Source organism: Parambassis ranga, chromosome 1, assembly GCF_900634625.1.
Source record: "Parambassis ranga chromosome 1, fParRan2.1, whole genome shotgun sequence".
Lineage (NCBI taxonomy): Eukaryota > Metazoa > Chordata > Actinopteri > Ambassidae > Parambassis > Parambassis ranga.
Window position 1 is genome coordinate 384,100 of NC_041022.1, and position 25,283 is coordinate 409,382.

A 25,283-nucleotide genomic window follows, 5' to 3' on the forward strand; every position below is an offset into this window, starting at 1 on the left:
CACTGATGGGTGGACGCTTTTTGCCTAGTGGCTAATAAAGAATGAAAAGCTTTAAATGATAAAAGCTCAGAAATGTTGAACTCAGTCTGGAGCTAAAGGCCTGTTTTCCCAGTTCAGTCCACACATGAGGGACCTGCAGGTGGTACCAGGCACAGTGGAGGGTCTTATAGACCAACACCGTCCATGAGTGTGCCTCCTTGTGCTCAGCTTTGGCATACAGTTCAGTGGTGGGGGAGCAATCACTGTGAAGTTTGTATTTTTTATTTTTGCAATATGAAACAGACACCCTGAACAAACAACAAAATACACTGTAGAATATGCACAGTAAACACGGACATCTTTCATTTAATACAGCAAGAAAAACAATACAAAGATTTAAAAAATAACTCTGGTTAAACCACGGGACTCTCATAAGGCTTTGGGTATCATTAAACTTTAACTTTAGCACTTCAGCTTTGGTGAGTTCATTTCAAACTTTCAAAGGTCAATATGCTGGTTAAATGATCTCTGCAATAAGCCTCCATACAGACTGCACTAAGGCTACAACTGTTGTGTGTAATCAGGAGGTCGCAGACTCAAAGTTCATCACTTTATTTGAAAAAAGAGTGAGACAAATAAATGAAGAAACTAAACAACAAAAAACTACCACAAGGGCGATAAAGCCAAGAAGGGCTGTGAACTCAAAACGACCACAAGAGCCAAAAAAAGGGGCTGGAGAACAAAAGGCGACCACAAGGGCGAGATCCAAGACAGGTGTTCGGCTGAGAGCCAAGGCTGGGCGGGACCAGGCTGAGCGGGACCAGGCTGGGCGGGACCAGGCTGAGCGGGACCAGGCTGAGCGGGACCAGGCTGAGCGGGACCAGGCTGGACAGGACCAGGCTGAGCGGGACCAGGCTGGACAGGACCAGGCTGAGCGGGACCAGGCTGGACAGGACCAGGCTGGACAGGACCAGGCTGAGCGGCGTCTACAAACAGGGAACGAGGATCAGTAAAAGGCAGAGGATTCTTGACGAGGTGAGTGTGAGGTCTGTAGTTACCATGATGTGAGCGGGAGAACCGGCGGAGAGACGAGGTGAGTGGGGATCTTAAATAGGTGGAGATGATGGAGGAGGTGGAAGCAGGTGGTGATCAGCCCAGTACTCCGCCCAGCCCATCCCACACCGAACACCTGAGGAGGGATAAAACACCAAACCAAACTAAAACCAATGAAGAGGGTGACAGTGACTCACTACAACAATCCAAGATATAACATCAGATTAAAGGCAGTGAGAAAGGCAAACTGAACTTATCTACATTTACCGTTCACATTGGAAACACCTTCTGTATTTCAAATGTATTAAAGGTCGGGCAGGAGGTTTCCTTCTGATGCACTTTGTGTTGAATTACTCTAACTTCTCTTTACAGTCCCATAGCAACCGATTGGTTCAGAACTGAAATCTGGCTCTCACCGAGTTTTAAAATCTCCTGCCCTACCTTTCATGAGTTGTAACATAAAGCGACTTTCATCTGACACAAATGACTGTATATACAAAAAAAGGCACTTCGTCAAAAGCATCACACACACTGCCTGCTGCCTCAGTCCACGGATTTGGGCTGTTCGTTGGACTTTTTAAGGACGCAGAGCAGCTTCTGTGACATGAAATACGGCCTCTCTGTCGATCCATCGTTGCGCTCCAGATCCTCCACTGTCACACAAACAGAGAGAGAAGTGAGAAACAGCAGGAGCTGTCTGAACATCTGGTTCAGCTCATACAGCCTCCATGTGCTGTATGTGACTCTGGACTGATCATCCTGTAAACTGGTAAAAATGTTGAATCCTGCTCTATATTTTTATATTTGAATTTTGAAATCCCCAGCAGTGCTGCACAGGCAGGTGGCAGTATGGTCCCTGTCAAGGTCTCCAACACAGTTCAAACATAAATCTTAGGAAAGGTAGAAAAGAAAGAAGAAAAGATACATGTGTGATGGTTTGTGTGTATCTGGGATGCCAAGGAGAGTGTAAATGTAAGGCAGCCTTTTTATTTCTTATATAAATGTCTTGTCCATTTAATCTGATGTTTTTGTCATAATCTGTGAATGGGACAGACGAACAGACGGACGATTGACCTGAGATCAGCTCAATAAAAAGGGGGTCCACATTTTGCATTACAAAGAACTGTTTATTTCCTCTGACTCTTCTCAAATGTTTCCTTCTTGCACCTCATTAGGTTTATCTTACGTTTGAAATGATAACAATTCATTTCCACATCATAATCCACACAATGTGATCATTAGGGGCCAGAGAGCTACACATCTGTCTTTTAAAGGGGGAAAGAGAGACACCACAAACTTTGGGAGCCAATGCTCTAAATCCAGCAAACGGGGGAGGAGCCATCCTGGGTTTGATGGCTTTATAAGGTAAAAGCCCCAAAATGACTGGTGAGTAAACCAGTGCACACACATCAAAGATGACGGTCAAGCAGGAATTGTTTAATAGTTCCTATCTGCACTGATGACTGAGCATCAGTACTCTATCAATATACTGATTCCACTACAGGGAACAGGCATGTGCATATATCAGTACCTGCATCCACAAAAAATCCAATATTGTTCATCGCAAGTCAACCTGGGATACTACGATTCCCATGAGGCAACTCTAAAACTCAACGGTTACCATTCAAGAATAAGAGGACAACATACAAGTGTTTACACAGGCTGAGTGAGGAGCACTCTTCAGAAAGTGGTTTTGACCTAAAAACTGGCTCCAAAACCTCCTAGGAGTCACATGTTCACCCATAACAGAGCTACTATACTTAAATACAATCACCTTTAATCAAGATTTACATCCAGTAACTACGGAATGTCAACAGTGGAAAATCAACTTTCACAAGGTGACAGACAAGGAAAAAGATACAGAAGCATCCACAAAGTGTGTGTTAGTTAGTTGCGAGCATTCAGAAGGCCATGTTAATACATGCAGCACTTGGAGAGAGAGAGAGAGAGAGACAGGGGAGAGCAAGGCAGACGGAGGCGGTAAACAAGTGGGAGGTCCGCAGAGGTCCGGCGGCGTCATGGCGACACAATCACAGCACTTATGCTTACCAGTCCCAAATACCAAGGCAAGAAGGTGGCAATACAATATACAGGATCCCATCTGGATGAGGGTCTGTCTACTCGACTGAAGCCAAGAAATACACAATAAACACACACTGCGGTATGTACACCAGATCCCAACATCACCCAGGATATCAAATGTGTTGTAAGGTTTTGGCGTCAGCTGGTAGGATGTAAACAGTGAAGGAGATTCACCATGGACTGTGTTTGTCCTGCATGTAAACACGGTTCTGTCGTGGTTCTGTAGTGCATTCAATACCAGGATTAAGACAACAAAACATCGGTGACAGTAATCAGGCACAGGTTCAGCACTCACAAGGTTCTACAGATCTTCACAATATCAAACCCAACACGGTTCTAAAACCAACACAACAGAGCCTTTTTTAAACCAGGCTACAGAGATGCACTGGGCTTTCAACCTGCTTCGGCTTCACCTCCAGCTGGACGCCACTCCACTCACATACAGCAGCAAGGCCATCTCAGATTTTTAGCTTGTTACATATTGAACAGGTCCATGTCACGAAGCTGCAGGTCCGCATTACTTCATGAGGTTTACTGAGCCTTCTTTGTTTTGCATCTACTCCTCTGGTTTGGACGGAGGAGCTTCTTCCTGGGACTCCTGCTGGTCTTCCTTCTTCTCACCAGTCTCCTCTCCCTCAGCCTCCTCAGCTGCAGCTGGTGTCTCCTCCGGCTTTTCCTCAGTTTCCTGCTTTTCTGCTGCCGGTTCGTCTTTCCCCTCTGGTTCTTCTTTCTTTTCTATCTCCTCCACCTGACTGACCTTTCCGTCCTCCGTCTTCTCCTCTGTGGGCTCGTCCGCCTGCAGAGGCTGCTGCTCCTCGTTATCCTGCGTGAGCAGCGCCTGCTGTTTCAGTTGGATCTCTCCATCCTGCTGCTGAAGAGGCGCTTCCTCCTCCAGTTTTACTTCGTCTGCTGACTTTGCAGCGTCTGCCTGCTCAACGCCATCTTCCTCCAGCCTCTGGGCTTTGGAGAGGATCTCGTGTAGCTCGGGGGACATGAAGTAAGGCCTTTCAGAGGAGCCGTCATTCCTTTCCAAGTCTTCGCCTTTTTTTTTAATGTGTGTGGGTATGTCGTGTTTTTGATCAGGTTAATGGAAAATTAAGGGGGAAAATGAAAACGTAACAAGGAAAGGGAATGTGTGAAAATAAAGGGGAATTAGTGGGAGACAAAGAGAAGAAGAGTCAGACACACCGCAAGAAGAAGAACCAGCAGCTCAGCTTCAGACATGAGTGCTCGCAAAGAGAGGAAGAGAAAAAAACTACTCACAGAAGCAGAGGAACAGGGTGTCCACACACATGGCGTACACGCTGAAGAAGCCGTGGGCGATGAGGTAGGATCCCACTACCACCGTCTATGTGGACAACGTCACATATGTCAGTCTCCTGCAGGTTCAATGAACAATAGAAATAAAGGTGATCTTACCAGAATGGGCACCCAGTAGTAGTTGAGAGAGGGTGCAGCCTCTTCTACTGCTTTGATTCTTCCGGAGAAGAAGAAGAAAGAGAAAATCCCTAGACAGAAAACAATATGAATATCTGTGGGTTTAAAAACTACAAAGAAAAAAAGTGTTTGGATCCATAAATAAAACCTTCACTTACCCACAATGCCAACTATCAGGAGCTTCCCAAGGAACAGCAGGAAGTCCGTCACTTTGTCCAAAACAGCCACCCTGAGTTGGAACAGGAACAGAATATGAGCATATATTCAATCACACTGGGCTAAGAATAGCTTGACAGCTAGTCCACTGCGTACTACTGCATATAATAATATACAGTCCCCACCTGACAATGTTCCTCATGAGCAGGAAGAAGGCGTCCCGAGCGGAGGTACAGAAACTTTTTCCATAGATTGCAATCTGCAGGAAAATACAGACAATGGAAACATTTTAAAAGCTGACAGGATATCGCTCAGCTATCCGTGTGTCTAAGAACTCACCATGATATAAGCGTTTCTGTTCAGGAACTTGATGCATTTCTCCAAACACCAGAAGCAGCACTTGAAGCATTTGAGCAGAAATTGAGCGAACTTGTTCTGAGCGCCTGAGGGAGACAGAGATTAGCTTAAATAATCTGAGTTCAAGCTGAACTTTTTCAACCATGACGTTCAGTCATCTGACCTTTTAATTTGTGATCCAGATACTCCAGTAACACCCTGATAACCTGGACCAGAGACAGGATGAGAGAGCCGAACGCCAAAGAACCGGTGTGGTATCTATACAGGAGGAGGAACAGAGCAACAGTGGGCATCAGGCACCTGCTGACCACAACATATGCCTCACATAGAGAGAATAACCTTCTGTCCTCACTGTTCTGTCAAGTGCAGTCGGTGCAACCTAGAAAAATCTATTTTCTGACCTGAGGGCTCGTCCCAGAGAGGCAAAGATGGGGAAGGCAGGGATGTCATCGGGCTTCTTAAAGGCCCAGTAATATGAGGCAAAGGCTCCTGACAGAGTGACCTGGCCCAGCGCTGTGACAAAGTTGGCACACCAGAAAAACAGGAAGACATTGTAGAATTGCAACAGGATGAGGTATTTGTGGTAAACTGTCTCGCCGCCGTAGAAGGCAAACAGGCACTCGGCATCCGGGCACTGACTTGAAGCATTTGAAGTGTTGAATGTCTGCAGAGACAGAGAGAGACGCACGATGTGAGGTTACTGGGAGTAATACTACGCTGATCTTTCTGCATTTTGAGTACATGACATTTAGTGGCGTACCTTCGGGTTGCAAGTGTCTCGTGAGAACGGACATGCAGATGTGTTGAACACTTTGTAAACCTGCTCGTTGGACGTGGACAAGAAACTGATGACAGCTGTCAAGGAGATAACAGGAGGAGTGACGCTTTGAACGAGGTCTACCTGGTACAGGGATGAAATTATAGTGACACGCATGTGTTTTGATAATATGTATAGAAGGATACACCGCAGTAATGGCCCAGTAGGCGATGACGACAGCCAGCAGAGTGAAGGTCAGCAGTGGGTAGAACAGTGACGACATAACATAGCCAACAGCTCTAAAACACAGCAAAACATGGTGTTAACAAGGTTCCACTAAAACGATCTCACACATTCTAATGATCAGAACCTGATGTGGAACCAGCAAACAGCAGCTAGCTGTTGAGGAATTGTCTGTTTACACGTCCTGCAGCATCACCCGATGAACGACATCATTCATCGGACGTAATTTATTGATTTCTCTATTGAGCTGCTACACACGTAGCTGTGCTAATGAAAGTTGACCAAAACAATGTGCTGAAAGACTACAGAGACCGGGGAAAGCTCTGCTGGTTTCTCATTTCATGCTACACATGGACCCAGTTCCAGTGTGGAGCACCTGCAGCCTCCAGCTTTGCCACTTTCAGCTATGGATGGTCTTTTCAACAAAGACACAGGCTAGAATCACCTTATGTGATGACTTGCTGTTTGCCTTATAAAGAAACAGAATGCACATAATAACTGTGGGTGTCTTTTGTTGATAGCAGTCTGCTTTGTGTCTCTGTGTCTATCAAAATGTACCCACTGGGAGTTTATTCTGCCTCCAGTGCTGTCCCCTAGAACTCCAACATGAATCCACAGACAACAGACTAATTCAACAGAAAAATAATAATTAATACTTTAGTAATCCCCGTAGGGAACTTAATTTGTACTGACTGCATCCCCATAAATTCTGTCTTCAAACACAAACCACTTGTTAAATGAGGGAATAATCTATAGGGTTACATCCCTGGGCCGACAGTGGAGGTATAAACAGCAGCAAAGCAGCCTGGTGACACGTCTGTGTCAAGCTGGAATGTTATTTGCGCTGAGGTGGGAAAAAGTGTGGCAGCTTTACTGTGCGATCTCTGTGTGAACGGGGATGCAGTGAAAGTGGGAGGTGGTAACAGGTGGACTGACACTGGGAGATCAATTGTTAATAAGAGGTTATTGATCCAGCAGCTTTAAAATATGTGAGCGCATCGGGTGACATTTCAGGTGGAGAACAGAACAGACAGACCCAGCCTGAAATCAACAGCCAGCACCGACCTGCTGGCCTCTTTGATGAGGGCGATGGCGATCAGGATTCTCTTCCTGAGGAAGATGAGCAGCAGAATGATGATGGCCTCCACAACAGCCAGGATGATCACTGCGAGACAGTGAATGCAGCACGTTAGCAGGCTGCATGAGCACTTCATATGGAGACAGAATCAAAGTGTGTTTGTGCTTACTGAAGGCCAGCCAGGTCTGTCTGATCTGCAGGTAGACGGAGAAGTCCGTCTGCAGGCCCAGGTCGCGGATGGTGACATTAGCACCGGGCTCCCCCTTCAGGCTGGCAAACTCCATGTAACAGTGGAAAATACCTAAAAACATTCATGCAAATGTAAATACTTAAAGCTTAATGATGGTAAACTTCTCATCAGAGGCTGAAGACTCACCGTATCCAATGACCAGAATCACCAGCATAATCATGACCCATACCATGACGCCAGCCAGGTACCGCAGCAGGACGATGAACAGCAAGCTGACGACCATGGCTATCACCAGACCTCTGAGAGCACAGACACAGAGACATGTTAAAGAGGTCCTAACAGAAGCTGCTCAGGCTGTGAGCCATGCATGTAGTCCTGTTCCTCTGCCAACTGAATCTTAAGAACTGTCTCACAGTTAAATAGGGGAAAGGTCAATGTGTTGGACTCTGTTACAGCACATGTGTCAAACTCAAGGCCCCTGGGCCAAATCCAGCCCACCGACACGTTCTATCTGGCCCGCACCTCTATGTCCAAAACATATATGATCCGGCCCAAATCTTTATTTTGTAAATGTAAGATTTTCATCTTCATTCACTACCCACGTCTGAGCTGCAGCTGTTGTACGGCTGTGAACTATAAAGGTGTTTCAAGCCCAAAAGGACAGTGGATGGTGACCACAACACGCATGGACACAGCAGTATATTTTAGGGAGTGGAAACAAAGCTAAAGAAAAGTAATGGAAAGTAGAGTGATTACCCGACTAAACACAGAGAACAGAAGGATCAGGGAGGACAGACACCAGGCACACAGCCCCCTCATAGGAAGAGCCCCCAGTAACCCTGAAGGAAACTCACAGTAGTATCCAGTGCCAAGACTGAGTGTAGTCCTCAAAGATCCTCATGGCAACCTGTCGAGCTTCAACCACCACATTTGACTTCCTGTAGACAAGAGGAAATGACATCATCGACATTAACATTGTAAAGGTCTCTGCAGAATGGATCATCAAAGACAGTGAAGTATCACTGTATCTGTGCGACATGGACTTTTCCACAGCCCTCGCCCCCTGTAGGGGACCACTGGGTGGAAACATGGCACACACAAATGACATTACTTTAAATTAGGTTTGTCATACTGCAAATTAACCTGACAAATGCAATAACACTGCATGTTGGGGCTTGACACTATCCAGCACTGTCAACATAACAGGAAGCATGTATCCTCATTATTCAGGGTGTATACAAACAGAGCGAGGCCATGCTCATGACACAGACAGGCTCTACACTCTGAAAATCAGGCCCATCAGCCATTACATCACATCAACATCTCCTCAGTATTATGACTAGTCAAGATTTCCCACAAATTCTAGGATTTGTTGTTTGTAACGTACATGTTCAGAGGAACAGGCTGGCTCCTGCATTGTGTGGGTGTGTGTGTTTAAAGGACTCACTTTGACGCCTCGAGCACATCGGTGGCATTGACAGTGGCACCATCTCCAGAATCAATAACGGTGTCGTTGCCCACCACCACCACTCCACCTTTCAGGGTTCCCAGGGCAGGAAGGCAGCGACGGGTGACTGTGGAGGGAGGAGTGTTACTGACACACACACACTCAGCAGCTGGTAAATGCAGGGACAATGATGTGAGCGCAGTGGGTCGCTTACAGGCTTTACTGGGCATCAGCATCGAGGGACACAAGCCGTCTTTCAGGATCTCAGGAGGACTCTGCATCATGGAAAAACAGCCTCAGTGGTGTTTGTCATTTTATAATCATAAATTGATTGTGAATAATCTCTTTTTTTTACCAATTTGGCAAAGTCCACTCCCTCCTTGCAGTATTTTTGATAGTACTCGTGGTCTTCTTTGTTGCCTAACTTGGCCTTCACCAGCGTAAGGTGCCTGTCCGGACAGCTTTCCACACACAACTGAACACAAACAACACACACAGCTTGTTAGCTGCTTGAGGAGCATGCAGTAAACTAACAGACAGATGTGGACACTGTTGCAGACCTGTGTGGTGGGACACTGGAACTCCAGCAGCACCAGAGGACTGGCACATTTCAGAATGTTGAAGTAGAACAGAAGAGGTTTCTTCCTGTTGTTAGAAAGCAGACCATCATAAGTGCTAATTGTTGTGGTAGAGTAACACACATCATTATCTGGGAGGTACACAGGATATTCAGGCTTCTAAGGCTGTGTAAGGTGACTCACTCCAGAGGTGTTCCAGCTTGTCCGCAGAACTGCCCCCTGCTGTCAGTGGGGTAAATCACTTTTCTGGGGTCACCCTGAGACCAAGCTGCACAGAGAGGACAAAGACCACATTCACATCACTCCAACTCCTGAGCCTGGGGAAACATCATGCAACCACACAAAACATCTGACCCGCCACTGAAACAGGAAGTTTATACCATGTTAACTACAGTTTTTGCTGTGAATGCACATTTCAACATCTGGGACATATTAGACAGCAGCTTAATGCGAGTGACTTCTGACTAGAGTTAAAGTGTAACACAGAGAAACTGGGGCAAAGCCTGTCATGCTTCCTGTCAGCAGTACTGGTGAGCTATACAGGGATGAACTGGAACAAGTGTTTCACAAGGACTCCAGATTGCATCCGACAGCCCTTCCAGCTCTGCTGCCAACCTTTTTAAGTGCCAGATACAACAGGCCACCCTCAGATGTCTTCGGTCTTGGCAAGTCAGACGTGTTTTGGCAGCACACGAAGGATCAACAGCATGTAAAGCCGGGGAAGTCTTAATGTTTGGACTGATGAGTTTGTAAGGAAACTCAGATGCCACCCAGCTTAAACACATATAATTGTCCATGTTATGGCGAGGGAGGCTCAGGCTTACCGAGGATACCAACAGCAAAGTACCCCAACAAGGCCAGGATGAAGAGAATGCAGCAGAGGACATCTGTGCAGCCCCTGAGGAAGAGGAGGGTGTTGTTATCATTTACCAGGTACTACAGAAAGAATACAGTGACCAATAATAACAATCATTTAAACACTCACCTGTTGTTAATGGGTCCTTTAAAGTTCGGGTCAAACTTCCGGGACTCCCCTGAGGGTGAAATGTTATCAAACAACACTCCTTAATATTGTGACATTAATTATCGCCATTTTACCCAGCGCTGTCAATAATAAAAAGATATTTGAAGGTAATATTAAAAACAACATTATTGGTACAATATATAAAAAACATTTTGAAACAAAGTATAGCACATGGCTGACTTCAACTGACACACAGTGAGTTTGGTTTTAGAGCACCAAAAGTCATTTTTCATATCCACGTGATTAACTCAGATACACAACAATAACCATAAGCCGCGGCCCTTTGAAAATGCAGCGAGCATGTGGAAGGCAGCGACCTCAGCTTGGTTTAGTGGTGGTTTAGTGGTAGACGTGCATACTGTACAATGATCAAAGAAAACACACATTATTCAGAAAGTGACTTAACAATATCCGGTTCTATACAATAAATAAATCAAGATTTTTAAAAATTAATGAACAACTTATGACAGACGAGTCATTAATAATACACCAGACTGTGTTTAGCACTGAGGAGTATATACTGACAAAGACTTCTGCAGAACAAAAGGATTCTTCTGCCTGACTGTCATGCCTAGCAACCCACAAAATGGCTCCCCGGCGACAGTGGGAGCTCCCTGTGGACACCACCAGCAGCCATGGAAACACCTCAGACATCAGCCAAGCCCACTCCGCCTGCAGTGAGCTCACCCAGAGCTAAGAGTGCCAGTTCACCTTTTTTAAAGATCACGAATATAAATCGTACTTTTTAAGCACACAAAAAATTCAGCTTGGTGCATAAACAGCCTCTGACAACATCCTCCTACAAGAAAACCACATGCCAGACACATCCTGTCTGCCACACCCGACACAACAATCCATCATCGAGCAGCATATAACCGTTACAGACGCACAGTAAATGTTTAGAGGCCAAGAGAACGAACTCTTATAACACTCTCTGTACTCACACAACTACACAATCGCAACACAAGTGCAGGGCATCATCACACATAAGACAGTCCATCATAGTTACTGATCTATGAGCCATTATCTCAACCAAAAATACTGACAAGCCTAAAGTCAACCAGACGTTCAGTAACACAAAAACAGTACCTGCTCTCTCATATTTTGTCATTTTGCAGCTTCTTTCGCTTCCTCTCTGTGTGCAGCTGTTTCTTTGCACTGCGTCGTCTTCCTGTATGAAGTCTGTCTCCTCCGACCTCTAACTCTTCACTTCCTTGTTTCTGTGTATGCAAAACTCTCGTCTTGCATACAATTTTTTTTGGTCACCCTCTTGGGTTAAAAATCGTCACAACACAATTGCAGCACACAGAAGAGTCAATGTGAGAAAAGAGACAGGATCTCTAAAAAAGACTGCTGGTGTCTGAAAAAAGTAAAATGTGCAACTTTTCCTCTCCAGGAGGTGCTGATGAAGACTCTCAGTCATCCAGGTCATTTGCATTGAAAAGGCTGAAGTGGGGCAACTTTTTTTTTTCCAAGAAAACTCGCTTCAACCTTTTGAATGGCAGGTGGTGTTTGTTTCTGTGGTGGGCAGATTATTCTTTTATTCCCACATGTTTTAGCTTCGGCTCTGTTCACTGAACCAACATGATAAACGGTGGAGTTGTTTTACAGCAGGCAGACAAAGCAGCAGCACCTCTGAAAATGATCTCACCCACCAACACCTGACACACACGCAACACACTGCAGCTGCACTTATAACCTTGAAAAATTCATGGCCTTATCACAGTGTTTTTATCGACTTCCTGTTTCGGCTCTCAGCTGCAGTTTCAACCTCTCCTTCCATACAGAACAATAAACAAAGATTTCTTCAAATATTTTCAAGCATTATTGAGACAATGATTCAGTTGTGAATCACTGTGTGTGTCTGATGCATATGCTGCAGTGGGCCAAAGTGTTCATCCGAGATAAAACATCCTACATGACCACCTCTGCTGCCATGTGACCAACCAACAGCACGCCATAGTATGACACACAATACAAACCATTGAGCCCTTTGCCATATGAGGCAGCTGATTCCTCCTGAGAAACTCAGTTTTTAAAACTCTTAGGACTGTTAGGACCTGAGAGATATTGTTTGACACTTTCATTAAATTACCTGTTGAGAAAAATTAACATTCAGTGGCACTAGTGGCCATTTGAGGAGCTGCAGAGTTTAGTACTTATGCATTGCTATGATTGATTTTTAGCCACAGCCTGCTCATATATTTAGCACCACTCTTAGCTAACTTTCTGCAGAACGGCTGCAAAAAAGGTTTCTTAATGGCACATCAAATAACAGTGCACTGACTGCTGCACTTTTGCACAGAGTAATAATATAAAAAACATACAGGCTTTACTAATGCCTCTTATCCCACCTCCCCACCATCACTTTGTGTATGTGTCTCCTCTGTGTCTGTGTTGATGAGGGTAAATACCAAAGAGATTTTCCAGCAGCCTTAAACCATCTGTGGATGTGAGAGACAGAGCTCCATCAGAGGGAACAGGCGGCTCTCTGCCTGTTTTGTGCCATAAAACAAAAGCATTCCATCAGATTTGTTCTGTTGTTGTGTTTGTGCACAAGCTGCCAAATGGCCTGTGAACAGTCTTCTTTGTTTACATAATCAACAACACTATTTTACTGAGAGCATATACCTGCAGCAAGAAGGTGCAAATATGGTCGTTTTCCCTTCTCATTGGATTAGCCTGCGTTCATAAGGTAGCTCATTACACACCCCCCTGGGACACAGATGGTGAAAACCCAAAGGACCGCCCAGACAGTCTGCACTTAGGTCCACATGGAATAAAAGCATCAGGTAGAGCTTAAACCTGTAGCTGTATTTAGTTAAAAAATATTAAATACAGGAGTTTGACAGCTAAAACTAGGATAACTGTGTGTGTGTTAAAGTGAATGATGATGTCATGACTGATGTGATTCTCTAATGGGCCCAGAGGGGTTATCAGATGAACCTTCCCCTCCCTGCTCTAATGGGTTAGTGGCTATTGCGGTGATGTGTGTGTGTGTGTGTGTGTGTGTGTGCTCAGACTGCACATGAAGGCAGACATTAAGGATACGCTCTATCTCCTCTGTTCTTATTACAGAGATTTTTTTTATCTCTAGATAAAGACAACTGATTGATTAACCCTGATTACAGGATGGAACAACAGGAGGTTCTGAGCGTACTACTGTTGGACTCACAGCCTCAAAAACTCCTCATTTACAGCCACTAATGAGGTTGTTGGCCTACATACACTTAAAAAAACACACACATTAAGAGCTGAGTGAAACCGACTGTGTCTCTGGATCACATAGTTTGTGTCATTTTCCCAACAAGTCAGAAGTGTTGAAACATTTTTGGTGTGTGGTAACATCTAAATATTTGCCAGCTTAATATTGACTGGAAGCCTCCTGACTCTGAGTGGGTAGAGCAGACAAGGCTGAACACAGAGCAGGCAAGTGCAGGCTGCAGCCTGCCTAGCCGCCTGTATGCATGCATGCATGCATGCCGGCCTAGACGGCGGGGGTGAGTATAGCAGCTGGAATGAGCTCTGTGTGTTTGTATCATATAGAACAGTTTAAAGGGGGCTGTAGGGTTTTGACCCTTCAGCCTCAGGGGGGAGGGGGAAGTTGTTTATATGGTGGCAGGAAAGCCACAAGGAAATGCTCCACAGTGGGAGCTCCATGGACTAACAGGGACCCTCCCTGGATGTGCACTGAGCGTTTCACAGTCCCGGCATTAGCTTTGTTTTCCCAGTGTGTAGATTGTGGTTTGCTTTTTTCTGAGCCGCCTAAGACCGTCCTCACATCTACCAACGCTGGCAGGAAAAACACCCGTTACTAAAACATGACTCAACAGTCCATAAGAAAAACACAACCCAACCCAGACACACACACACACACAGAAGATCACACCAGGCTGCTAACATGTGTGACACACATAACAATCAGCAGTGAGTCATACAGTGTGTGTCTGATATAAGAAGCCTGTGTGTTTCTGAGGAGCTGACATGAACATATGTCAATGTGCAGAAACACCAAATGATTTATGAGCACATATTTTCAGTAGGAGGAGTTTTGGTGTCATTTAAATTGAGTTAGTGGCCTAATACAGTCTGCAGCTTAATTAAACCTTTTGGTTTTTTTACATACATTTGTGTGTATTGTAAAATAAAAATCCACTTTTCACATATTAAAGATGAGGGGGATAAAAAAGACTGAGGAGGAAGATGCCTCCAGATCTGCATGAGACCCATGAGGTCCACACCCATCCATCCATCGCAGTCATTGTTTCCATCTCTACAGAGAAACCAGCGAGGAGGAGGAGGACCGAGCAGAACATGGAGCTTCTCTTACCGTATTTCGGGTCTGGCTTTTTCTCCTCCGGCTCCATCGTCGCATTCAGCTCGGCTGCTCTCTGCTGATCAGACGTCAGACAGTCAGTTAGTTACCATGGAAATGTCGAGGCGAAAAACATCAATAACTGCTGCTGCTGCTGCTGCTGCTACCAGCCACAGAGACCATCCCGAATCAAACGGGAGCACGGAGCATTCCTGCCTAACGGAAAGGACGGGCGGCCAATGAGAGAGCAGCTCCTGGTAACGGACAGCTGCCGCAGCCAATCAGAGGGCGCCTAAGTGTGACATTCCACCTATCGTTGCAACTGTAATGGAATGTGTGGAGTGGAGGCTGACGGGTTTTAAAACAAAGTCAGCCACTGTTTTAATTGTTATTTAGACTTTAATTACAGAGGAAACAGTAACAGAATAATAAAGGAAAAGAATGGGCCTACATCCAATTAAAAAATAAACAAGTAGCACCAAATGAAGGCGTTTATACAGATTAAATTCACTGTGGCGCAGCCGTAACGAATTTAATACAGTATCTAAAATAAAATAAAATTATAAAAAAATATCAGTCCTTCAGTATGTTTATTTATAATCAGTCTTCTATTGCAGTACAGAAGAAAAGTATTTAGGTTTTGAGTGTTTTAAAGCTGGAGTGAAGGTTTCTCTCGACCTTTTGGCCAATTTAATTTAAATTAAATTTGAAACCTTTATTAGTCTCACAATGGGGAAATTGCTTAAGGGAGCCCAGCAAAGAGTGCCACACAGCAGTGAGTCCACTGGAGGCTATAAATATCAGGTCCCACCGAGATTTGAACTCGGATCGCTGCAAAACCATTCAAACATCAAAAGATTCAGCTCATTCAGGACATTCCCGAAAACCTTCAATAACAATTAAAAATATTATAATATTAAAAAGCATTTGTGAGCATTTTCCACCCTCAAATTAACATTGGAGTCAATGGGAGAGCCCTTCAAAGAATGCCTTCAGGAAAACGCTACTCCTCCTACAAATTTTAAAGATAGAGAAACCATTCAAAGCCTAAAATACTTCAGACATCTTGGTCTTCAAAACTTGTATACAGAATCTGTAAATTCAGCTCCGTCTTCAAATGGCCGGGGATTAAAGATGAAGTGTTTTTGAGGTCTCTTCTGAGTTTAACATTAGTGTGTATTGCGTGGAACGTTGGGAGCTAGAGTGGGTGATGTCATCACTCAGAGTGGAGAGAGGCCTGCACCGTCCATCTCACTGAGATCATTTTTATATCAGTTCAAGGAACACTCATTAGCTTTCTGACGGCATCACTCTTAAAAAAATTGGAAATGCATTAGGAGGGGGACAGAGAGAGCTGCAGTTAAGGGCAGCTGATAAACATTCAGGTTGCCATGGATGCAGGCAGGCAGGGCTGTTACCGTGGTGACAGGCTGACACACAAAAAGCCTGAGTTCCATTAAACTCACACAGCCTGAGCTTCTTATAGTCTCATGGTATGATTCCAGCCTCAGACCTTTCATACGATGTATTCACAGGCTGAATACTGTTCCCGTCTTCAGCTGTTTCTCTTTCATATCTTCATCATATTAAAACATTTTCTACTTTTCAAAATAAGAGCTTCATCTTTCTAAATTCTTAACTGTTTTTTTAGCAAATTAAATTCAGAGCAATCCTTCACCTCAGCGTTCAAAGCTTCAGCTGCAGCACTTCTCTTCAGGAAAAGCTTTTCTAGTTCTCCTTACTTTTTTGGCGACTTTATATTACATATTATTACAAATTACAAAAGATGACCCAGGTTCTAAAATGATACTGACAAATCATCAGTCAAGTGAACTCCTTCATTCTAACAGGTCAAAGTAGTGATTAGGCACCAACCAGCCATGTTTGAATATGTGTTGATACACAATGCACTGCTTCAGAATAATAATGAAGCAAACATTTAAAGCAGCTTTGTCCTTCACATGTTCTTATCTTCAGGTCACAGAGCAGTGCATAAAAACATTAACATTAAACAGGACGAATAAGTTCAGAAAAGTCACATCAGTGATTATTAAAGTTAAAAATGTGTCTGTGGAATGAACCGGTGGAATATGTCCCACACTAGAGCTGTTTTCACTCAGACTGTAGAACAGCAGCAGAAAGAACTAACAAACCAGACAGTTCCACATTTAAATGTGTGTCTGTTCAAATCAACCTGTCGCGTTCTTCCAGCGCTTGGTTTGGTCGTAGGGACCACGATGACCGAACGTACCGCGGATTCTTTCTGCTGGAGGAGACTTCGCTGTTGTAATGTTTTCCTGTGGAGTCGTTAAATAAAGATCGAGAGGCAGCTTCTCCAGTCGGAGTTTATTCTTTTAATATCAACAAACATCCAGTTACTATGGCAACATACAACGCTCCACGCCGCTCTCGCGTATGCATGCGACAGCTGCAGCCGGCGCTGTGGCCTCGCTGCTCTTTCTCTGGCTTTCTCCGGCTTTCTTCGTGCTCCTTATGGGGACAGACGTTGAACCTCTGCTAGGAACCTGCTGCCCCGCATCATCTAACCGAACACCGCTGCCTTCCGCCATTATTGTTACTGTGGGCTCACATGTGCGCGCTCGCGGGTGGTGGTGAGAGTACGTCGCACACAAAAATGCGTCATCACGACGAGGCACTAATCGCTGTAATCGATAAGTGGCAAATATTAATCGGTTTCTGACGATCAATTGCACACGATACGATTTTGCAGCAAGCCTAATATTTCGTTACTCACATACTCAGTTGGCTGTGAGCATGATAAGTGTCATGTGCAGGTTTTCCAGTAAAGGCATGAATAATTAAAGTTTGAAATGCTATCAAGTTTCTTTGGGAAAATCCATTTTTTAAAATATTAAATAAAAGAAAGGATTTTTTAAAATGATCTTTAATTATCTTCTATATTATCTTGAAATGTTATTTTTAATTTGCAACTTTTTACAGTTTCATTCCTGTCTCATATTATCAACAATAATAAGTGAAACGACACGTGTTGTTGTTATGTGTCTGTCTGGATGTTCTGAACAGGGCTCCTTATTTTACCGACCAGTCAGCTGAGAGGCGGTGGGGTCGACACCCTCCACACTCCATGCTCGTATCATACCCGTCTTTACGCGCTGTATTGATTATGTATGGACATTCGGAGAAGTTGGAGGAGTTGCGCAACTTTTGTGACTGCGTGTGTTTTGCCACGCCTTCTACAGCGGAGAAAAACACTCCCACGTTTGACGTTACGTGTCTGTGTGACGTTTCACCGGCAGAAGTGTTACTCAAGCAACTTTCACAGCTCAGATCAGCGCTGAGACACAGACCAGACCAACAGCTGGTAAACAGGTACTGTGCAGACACGTGTTTACAGGATTGTGTGTTGCACTTTTTGTTTTAACACCGTTTGTCCTGCATGTAAAGATAATAACACCAGCACAGCCCTGCTGAAACATTTACACAGGGGATTCATGGGGTCTGAGTGTCCACTGTCTAACATGCTGCATTCAAGTCTGCTCACACTGCCTTACTACTGTTGTAAAAAGTATGATAAGTGACTAAAACCCAACGTGTCTTTCTCCGTGTTCAGTCATGGCTCTCAGAACTGCTGTCACACGGCTGCTGTCCAACAGCCAGAAATGTGCTGCTGTCACTGCGCACAGAGCTCAGGGCACGAGTGCTGCAGCGCCCAGAGGTACATCAGGAATATACTGTGTTTGTCTATGTAGAAATAGGTAGTATGATAAAGTCTGTGAGGAAAAATACACAGGAGGTGAAAAGATTTAAATCTGTGTGATATGATGAGTGTTGTTTATGTTTGGTCCTTCAGATGCTGAAGATGATAAAAAACCAGCAAAAGAACGTGAGTGAAGTGTTAACGTCCAGATTCATGCACTTCTTCTGTTACTCTGTGTCATGGTGACATAACCACTGTGTGTGTGTGTGCTATATATTCTGACCCTCAGCCAAGGTTGCATTCAGCTGGCGGGATGCTCTGGATTTGGAGGGTCAGCTGACGGAGGAGGAGATCATGATCCGGGACTCCTTCCAGGACTACTGCCAGGAAAAGCTCATGCCCCGCATCCTCATGGCCAACAGACATGAGCGTGAGTTAAACAGTTATCATGGGAAAATATCACTGTTTCAGTTTCTACTTACTCGTTTTAAAGATGTGTACTTAAGCTTCTGCTGTTCTGGCCAGATTTCCACCGTGAGATTGTCTCAGAGATGGGAGATTTGGGCGTCCTTGGCCCGACTATTAAAGGTAAATAAAAACAAAAAGACTTTTTTAAGTGTTTAGTCAGGATTGTTTGTAGCAAAGCGCTCTTCTTTCTGTGTACATGGCAGGTTACGGCTGTGCAGGCACCAGCTATGTTGCATACGGTTTGATTGCCAGAGAGGTTGAGAGGGTGGACAGTGGGTATCGCTCCGTCATGAGTGTCCAGTCTTCACTTGTCATGCACCCAATCAACGCTTACGGCACAGAGGCTCAGAAGGAGAAGTACCTGCCCCGGCTTGGTAAGTGAGACATCTTCTGTTCATTTGTAATTTCAAATGATGACAAGCTCAAAATGATTTGTTCCACAGCTCGGGGAGAAACTCTGGGCTGCTTCGGCCTGACAGAGCCAAACCATGGCAGCGATCCCAGTAGCATGGAGACGAAGGCCAAGTACAACCCATCCAGTTCGACATTCACCATCAGTGGAGCCAAGACCTGGCAAGTAGACAGACAGGGGGACAGAGGAAGCATTCAGCATGGAGGGATTCTTTTTCCTTCAGAGCTCTGCACCGTAAAGGGAGGGTTTTGTTTCTTTGAATGACTACAGTGATCTGACTGCCAACCATTTGTGAGTGTGCTGACTCAGTTTTAAGAGGGAGACAGGATTAAAAACATGCTATAAACTGTTGTATGTGGTCAGAAGACTAATCCAGCTTTCTCTGCTCACCTTTTCTTCTTCTTCTTCTTTTAGGATCACAAATTCCCCTGTGGCCGACATCGCAGTGGTCTGGGCCAAGTGTGAGGACGGCAGAATTCGGGGTTTCATCCTGGAGCGTGGCATGAAGGGTCTTTCCACACCAAAGATTGAGGGCAAGTTTTCCCTCAGGGCATCAGCAACAGGCATGATCCTGATGGATGAAGTCGAAGTACCGGAGGAGAACCTGCTGCCCCACGTCTCTGGCCTTGCTGTAGGTGCATCATTCATTTCAGCTCCAATAGAACCAAATGTAAATAATGCAACATGCGCCGTATGTTCTATGTCTTACCTTCATTTTGTTGTTTTGTTGTGACCAGGGTCCCTTCGGCTGTCTGAACAATGCTCGGTATGGTATTGCCTGGGGAGCTCTGGGAGCGGCTGAGTTCTGCTTCCATGCTGCCCGACAGTACACTCTGGACAGGTACATGACGTCAGGACATTAAAATAACAACTAAATCATGAACATTACAGATTTATACTCCTATTTATTATTTCCTATCCTCCAATCAGAATCCAGTTTGGTGTCCCTCTGGCCAGGAACCAGCTGATGCAGAAGAAGATGGCTGACATGCTGACAGAGATCACCATCGGGCTGCAGTCCTGTCTGGCTCTGGGAAGACTTATCGATGAGAAAAAGTACGAACCTTCTTCCACCCCATCCTTGCCGTCAGTTCCTCTCTCTCCTACAGAATCATAAAATGTTTGTACATTCATCATCCTCACAGAGCTGCACCGGAGATGATCTCCATGCTGAAGAGGAACAGCTGTGGAAAAGCCCTGGACATAGCCAGGCAGGCCAGGGACATGCTGGGGGGGAATGGCATCGCAGACGAGTACCACATAATCCGTCACGTCATGAACCTGGAGGCTGTCAACACTTATGAGGGTAGGCAAAGAGTTAATGATACAGCAGGACGCAGTAATGTAGAGCGAATCATATGAAACAGTAGCTGCAGTTTTTAGTTGTCACCACCAGAGGTCAGCAAAGCATAAAGTATTAAACCAAACATCATTTTTACAAAAAAAATCAAGTATCTTTATACATGAAAACTAATGTTTCTAATGTTTTTTTGTTTATCTTTTATAGGAACTCATGATATCCATGCCTTGATCCTGGGCAGAGCCATCACTGGACTGCAGTCCTTTACTGTTGCAAAGTAAATGTCTGCCTGAGGGAATCCGTCAGTAGCTGCTGGTCTTTGTCCTCTTTAAGTGAACATTATTACGTGTTCCAGCTGAGATATTATAGGTGAAAGACTAGATTTAATAAGGCATGGGGCATCAGGGATTATGGGGAGGTATAATTTGTGATAATCTGTGATAATCTGAGCTATGAATGAGTGGGAAGCTGTAACTGTATGTGTGGACCCTTTAATACTTAAACAATGATCGGCTGTCTTTAACACTGAGCCGATGTGTGGTTGGTTACAATAAGTCTGAAGTGTCTCGTGCATCTACGGTTTGCTTAAATATGAAAATTATTTGCTATACCAGACAAATAATTTTGTTTAATTTTGTTGTACTTGTATTTATTGAATGAACAGATGCTGGCAGTGAATATAACATGGATTCAGACTTTTAAACTCTTTTGACTTCAGTCATGAACTTTAACCGTTAACTACTGTCCTCAGACCAAAAGACAGCTCAACCTGAAGTAGGAGCAACATTACTGAGCATTAAACATGAAAAACCAGTCAGAACAGCGTACATTAACTGGCTCAGAATACCACTGGGTCATAACTACTTAGTCACAGTTCTGTGTGGCTGATGATGAGACCCTCTCTGAGACACGCCAGGGCCTGGGTGGCCTCCAGGAGCTCCTGGTTGAGCTTGGTGCAGCTCTCCAACACCTCTGACAGCTCCTGCAGCTTCACCTGCATCTCATCACTGTTGTCTTCATAGAGCTTGTACATGTTCTCCTTCATCTGCTGGCACATGTCAGTGACCTGAGGGAGGGATCGAGATGTTGACAGGGGTCTGAGGTTTCCTGCTTCACTGCAGATGTAAGCCATATGTTTTATACCGTCTCCAGTATCTTCTCCTGAAAACTGTCCATCACTTTCTGGTCACTGGTGCGACTCAGGTTAATCTTTTCCACCAGTTCCTGCGCTGTTCTGCTGATGTCATCAATGCTGGAGCTTCAACAAATGTAGGCTGAAATGACCTGAGGTCTCACTCTGTCAGACATTAAAGGGTGAAATGATTCTGTACCTGCTGTGCTGCTCTCGATATTGTGTCATGCTCAAGCTTGAGGACTTTTCCCTCAATGAATCACAGTCACTGTCTTCTGTCTGTAAAAACATGAGAAAGTGGCTTTAAGTAATAAAATGATGACGTCATGGAGACGTCCAACTCGTGCTGCCACACCTTGATGTTGAAGAATTGTTTAAAAATGACATAAACCACAAATTAAAATGTTACTGTAAGAATACTCGACTGTTTTAGAAAGTTACCATCAATGAGTCTTCATGGTCTTTCTTGGGAGTGGAATGGGAGGTGGACGGATGGTCCTCCAATATGAAATCCATACTTAGCAGGATTAAATCTAGGATCAATTAAAAAAAACATCCAGTCTATTAGAAATACACATTTTTACCGAAACGCATCCACTGTATCAGCGCATTATATTCACAGAAAAAGACGCAGGTAATAGCTAACTTAGCTTAGCTAAACTAGCAATTAGCACTTCAGCTAACTGATCGTAATTCTGTTTAACTTTGAGATTTACACTTCGAAAACCACTAAATGAATACAGCTACGCTCAGTGTGACGCCGTGGCTACACTAACCACTGTTCTACATACAGGAAACATCTATGTTTTTAGACAGTTTCAAAGTTAGCTTTGTTGGCTAAATGCAGCTAACTCCGCGTTAGCTAGTAAAGCGCTAACGTGCTAAAGCTTATCTTGCTAGTTGTAGCTACAACTTAGGCCTTGAACTGTTAGAAAAAGGCCAAAAATCACGAGGACCCGTTCAATAACGGTATAAAAATAACAATGGCTGAAAAATACTGCAGTGACCACATATTTCTATGTAAATACACAGTCCAAAGTTAAAGTGTAGATGTGCTCACCAGGCTAACACACTGACACTGCACTGCTGCGACTGCTTCTGTCATAATTGGAAGTTTAAATTAATATCTTCACCTATTGCAGTGAATATAGACTATTGATAGACAATCAGGATATTTAGTGATTTATGTATTAAGAAAACAAAAACATGTTTCCTATTCCTTTAAAAAGCAGCTTTTACTTTTTAAAAATGTATAATTTGGTTCAATTTAACCTTATTTTATTAAAACATTAATGCATGCCACACAGTCACAGCCAGACTCCATCATTAAACAGCCTGTATGCAGTCTGGAGGACTGTTCATTGTCCTGCATGTTTCCTAACAGACAGCGTGTGTCACTGCAGGACACTGTGGTCCTTCTGATTTAACTTTAACAGAACTCAGTGTAAATTTGCCCTCAAAACAAACAAAACAAGCTTTTGGTCCGAACTCATTAACACCACATCTCAGGAAAACCCTGGACCAAATGACATGGTTGTTTGCATGGGAATGAGCAGGAACTCATCAGTATTTTCAACACTAGGACTGATGTGGAAACAAACTGCACGTTGACTTACTCAGTTTCCCTGTGGGGATCAATACATTCTGATCTCAGACACACAGCTGTGTTTACCTGTTTGAATTCAGTTTTGCTCAACAAAAATGTCCAAAAATGTTGTAGAGGCTACTGTATGTGTACTGTGTGTCCTTTATGTGTGTGTGTGTGTGTGTGAGCATTATAGAGGAGTAATCACAAGATTGTTGTGGATTAAGTTCTCTGTGTGTGTGTGGGCTGGGATGAGGAGCTGATTGATCTCTGCTGTGATTTAAACTGTAATCCCTCCTCTCTCTCTCTCTCTCTCTCTCTCTCTCTCTCTCCTCTCTCCTCTCCTCTCTCTCTCTCTCTCTCCTCTCTCTCTCTCCCTCTCTCTCTCCTCTCTCTCTCTCTCTCCTCTCTCTCTCCCTCTCTCTCTCTCTCTCCTCTCTCTCTCCTCTCTCTCTCTCTCTCTCTCTCTCTCTCCTCTCTCTCTCCTCTCTCTCTCCCTCTCTCTTTCTCTCTCTCTCTCTCTCTCCCTCTGCCTCCTCTCCTCTCTCTCTCTCCCTCTCTCTCTCCTCTCTCTCTTTCTCTCTCTCTCTCTCTCTCCCTCTGCCTCCTCTCCTCTCTCTCTCCTCTCTCTCTCCCTCTCTCTGTCTCTCTCCCTCTGCCTCCTCTCCTCTCTCTCTCCCTCTTTCTGTCTCTCTCTCTCTCCCTCTGCCTCCTCTCCTCTCCTCTCTCTCTCCCTCTCTCTTTCTGTCTCTCTGCCCACACTTTGGATTATATCAACACACAGGACACACACAGCGGAGCTGCACAGGGGCTGAACTGTGCTGATGTGAGGTCGGATGATCGCTCAGGTTTTCTGCTGGGTGGAAACATGTCGGTGAGCTGGAGCTTCAAACTTTTCACCTGGAAGCTGCAGAATCTTTGGTGACTGTATGAACGGACTGGATTTGAAATCAAAAAGCATTTCAATAGTTATTGTGTCATCTCATCAAGAAGAGAAGTTAATTGGGATTGTATTTCCACTCAGATTATCATGGAATAACTGCTTCTCTTCTGGAGGAGTTGGAAGCTGCTGCTCTGAAAACATGGACAGCTTTAACTACACGGACGATGGAGGACAGTCCTTCCAGTTTCTGGTTCATAATGTGGAGCCTCTGTACAAGGAGTACAAGCCTCCGCCCAGGGACCTCATCCAGCTGCCCAAGTCGGTGGTGTACCTCCTGATGGCCGCCCTGGTGGTGGTCGCTGTTGCCTACGCCATCGTGGGTCACCTCATCAAAGATCTCATGCTGGATATCACAGGTAATGGAGTCTATTAGGGGCAGAGCTCACTCAGCATTACTATAGGACATGCAGGACTTCAGCAGGCTTCGGATGCAAATCAAGTCAGACTTTGTGTCTGATCAAGATCTGTCAGTGACACAATACAGTGAAAAACTAATGGCTTTGCATCTGTAGTTTCAAAATAAAGTGCATCACAGTTTGCAGATGTTTCTTTGACATAAATAGAATTTAAAATGATAACTGATTGTATTTTTGGGGGTAAAGGAATGTGTTTCCCTCTCCTACAGACTGCTTGCTGGGTCCGATTGATGACGAGCTGAAGAAAGACGGGGACGTGGAGGGAGTCAGCCCCCTCCACCTGCCACCCAACCTGAGCCACTCCCACCCGAATGCCTTCCACGTGTGGGACCAGGACGACATCATCATCCCCATGACGCCCGACCACGGCGGCCAGCTGTCCAGCCCTTTGATGTCCGTCATCCCATACATACCTTCATTTTTCCCCAACTCCCTCAGCATTAGCAGCCCGTCCTACAACCTGCCGCTCCCGAAGGAGAGCGATGCATGAGGTCCTCTACATCTCAGCGAGGGTCACACAAACACCATGACCTGCAAGACTGTTTTATTGACTACAAGCCGTGATGAAGGCCAGTCTGCCTGCATGCTTTAGCTTCTGTTGGCAGCAGCTTTGTGAGCAGCCTGGGAGCCTCGGCCTTCACTCGTTGCTTTT

General features: G+C 44.7%; 3 protein-coding genes across 6 annotated transcripts; 2 read left to right on the top strand and 1 right to left on the bottom strand.

Annotated features, from left to right (window-relative positions):
• Window positions 1-239: 239 nt before the first annotated feature.
• On the bottom strand, window positions 240-14,848 carry LOC114442331 (choline transporter-like protein 2). Of its 4 annotated transcripts, XR_003671335.1 has the most exons (24): window positions 14,712-14,848; window positions 10,343-10,391; window positions 10,182-10,255; window positions 9,541-9,625; window positions 9,340-9,424; window positions 9,135-9,254; window positions 8,994-9,054; window positions 8,780-8,906; window positions 8,187-8,270; window positions 7,519-7,631; window positions 7,312-7,443; window positions 7,130-7,229; window positions 6,028-6,120; window positions 5,825-5,909; window positions 5,466-5,728; window positions 5,228-5,322; window positions 5,047-5,150; window positions 4,893-4,966; window positions 4,710-4,780; window positions 4,534-4,622; window positions 4,378-4,462; window positions 1,563-1,685; window positions 1,038-1,168; window positions 240-965 (listed from the first exon to the last, which is right to left on the bottom strand). XR_003671335.1 is itself a non-coding variant. In XM_028415783.1 (22 exons), exons 1-22 carry the CDS (start codon window positions 14,746-14,748, stop codon window positions 3,671-3,673), a joined length of 2,511 nt encoding a protein of 836 aa, XP_028271584.1. In that variant the 5' UTR covers window positions 14,749-14,848; the 3' UTR covers window positions 1,724-3,670. The 4 variants fall into 4 exon arrangements, 2 of the variants coding, with proteins under 2 accessions (XP_028271584.1, XP_028271593.1); XR_003671334.1 differs by having other exon boundaries at window positions 1,038-1,685; XM_028415783.1 differs by lacking the exons at window positions 240-965; window positions 1,038-1,168; window positions 1,563-1,685 and adding an exon at window positions 1,724-4,155.
• Window positions 14,849-17,795: 2,947 nt separating this feature from the next.
• Window positions 17,796-22,039, top strand: gcdha (glutaryl-CoA dehydrogenase a). The gene is made up of 12 exons (XM_028416874.1): window positions 17,796-18,047; window positions 18,289-18,393; window positions 18,529-18,561; window positions 18,665-18,805; window positions 18,901-18,963; window positions 19,047-19,217; window positions 19,287-19,416; window positions 19,670-19,886; window positions 19,993-20,096; window positions 20,186-20,311; window positions 20,401-20,561; window positions 20,763-22,039. Exons 2-12 carry the CDS (start codon window positions 18,291-18,293, stop codon window positions 20,834-20,836), a joined length of 1,323 nt encoding a protein of 440 aa, XP_028272675.1. The 5' UTR covers window positions 17,796-18,047; window positions 18,289-18,290; the 3' UTR covers window positions 20,837-22,039.
• A 2,021-nt stretch (window positions 22,040-24,060) lies between these two features.
• Window positions 24,061-25,156, top strand: LOC114442200 (uncharacterized). Its single transcript, XM_028415560.1, has 2 exons — window positions 24,061-24,571; window positions 24,841-25,156. Exons 1-2 carry the CDS (start codon window positions 24,202-24,204, stop codon window positions 25,119-25,121), a joined length of 651 nt encoding a protein of 216 aa, XP_028271361.1. The 5' UTR covers window positions 24,061-24,201; the 3' UTR covers window positions 25,122-25,156.
• Window positions 25,157-25,283: the final 127 nt, after the last annotated feature.

What these genes read in the sequence shown, in the direction of transcription:
- LOC114442200 (XM_028415560.1), top strand. Translation starts at nt 24,202, where the DNA reads ATGAACGGACTGGATTTGAAATCAAAAAGCATTTCAATAGTTATTGTG. An exon ending in TCTCATGCTGGATATCACAG is followed by an intron (nt 24,572 to 24,840) that starts GTAATGGAGTCT and finishes CCTCTCCTACAG; the next exon opens with ACTGCTTGCTGGGTCCGATT.
- gcdha (XM_028416874.1), top strand. Translation starts at nt 18,291, where the DNA reads ATGGCTCTCAGAACTGCTGTCACACGGCTGCTGTCCAACAGCCAGAAA. An exon ending in CCTTGGCCCGACTATTAAAG is followed by an intron (nt 18,964 to 19,046) that starts GTAAATAAAAAC and finishes TGTACATGGCAG; the next exon opens with GTTACGGCTGTGCAGGCACC. An exon ending in GGCTGTCAACACTTATGAGG is followed by an intron (nt 20,562 to 20,762) that starts GTAGGCAAAGAG and finishes TATCTTTTATAG; the next exon opens with GAACTCATGATATCCATGCC.
- LOC114442331 (XM_028415783.1), bottom strand. Translation starts at nt 14,748, where the DNA reads ATGGAGCCGGAGGAGAAAAAGCCAGACCCGAAATACG. An exon ending in CTCATCAAAGAGGCCAGCAG is followed by an intron (nt 6,121 to 7,129) that starts GTCGGTGCTGGC and finishes GCTGTGTTTTAG; the next exon opens with AGCTGTTGGCTATGTTATGT. An exon ending in CTCATGAGGAACATTGTCAG is followed by an intron (nt 4,781 to 4,892) that starts GTGGGGACTGTA and finishes GTTCCAACTCAG; the next exon opens with GGTGGCTGTTTTGGACAAAG.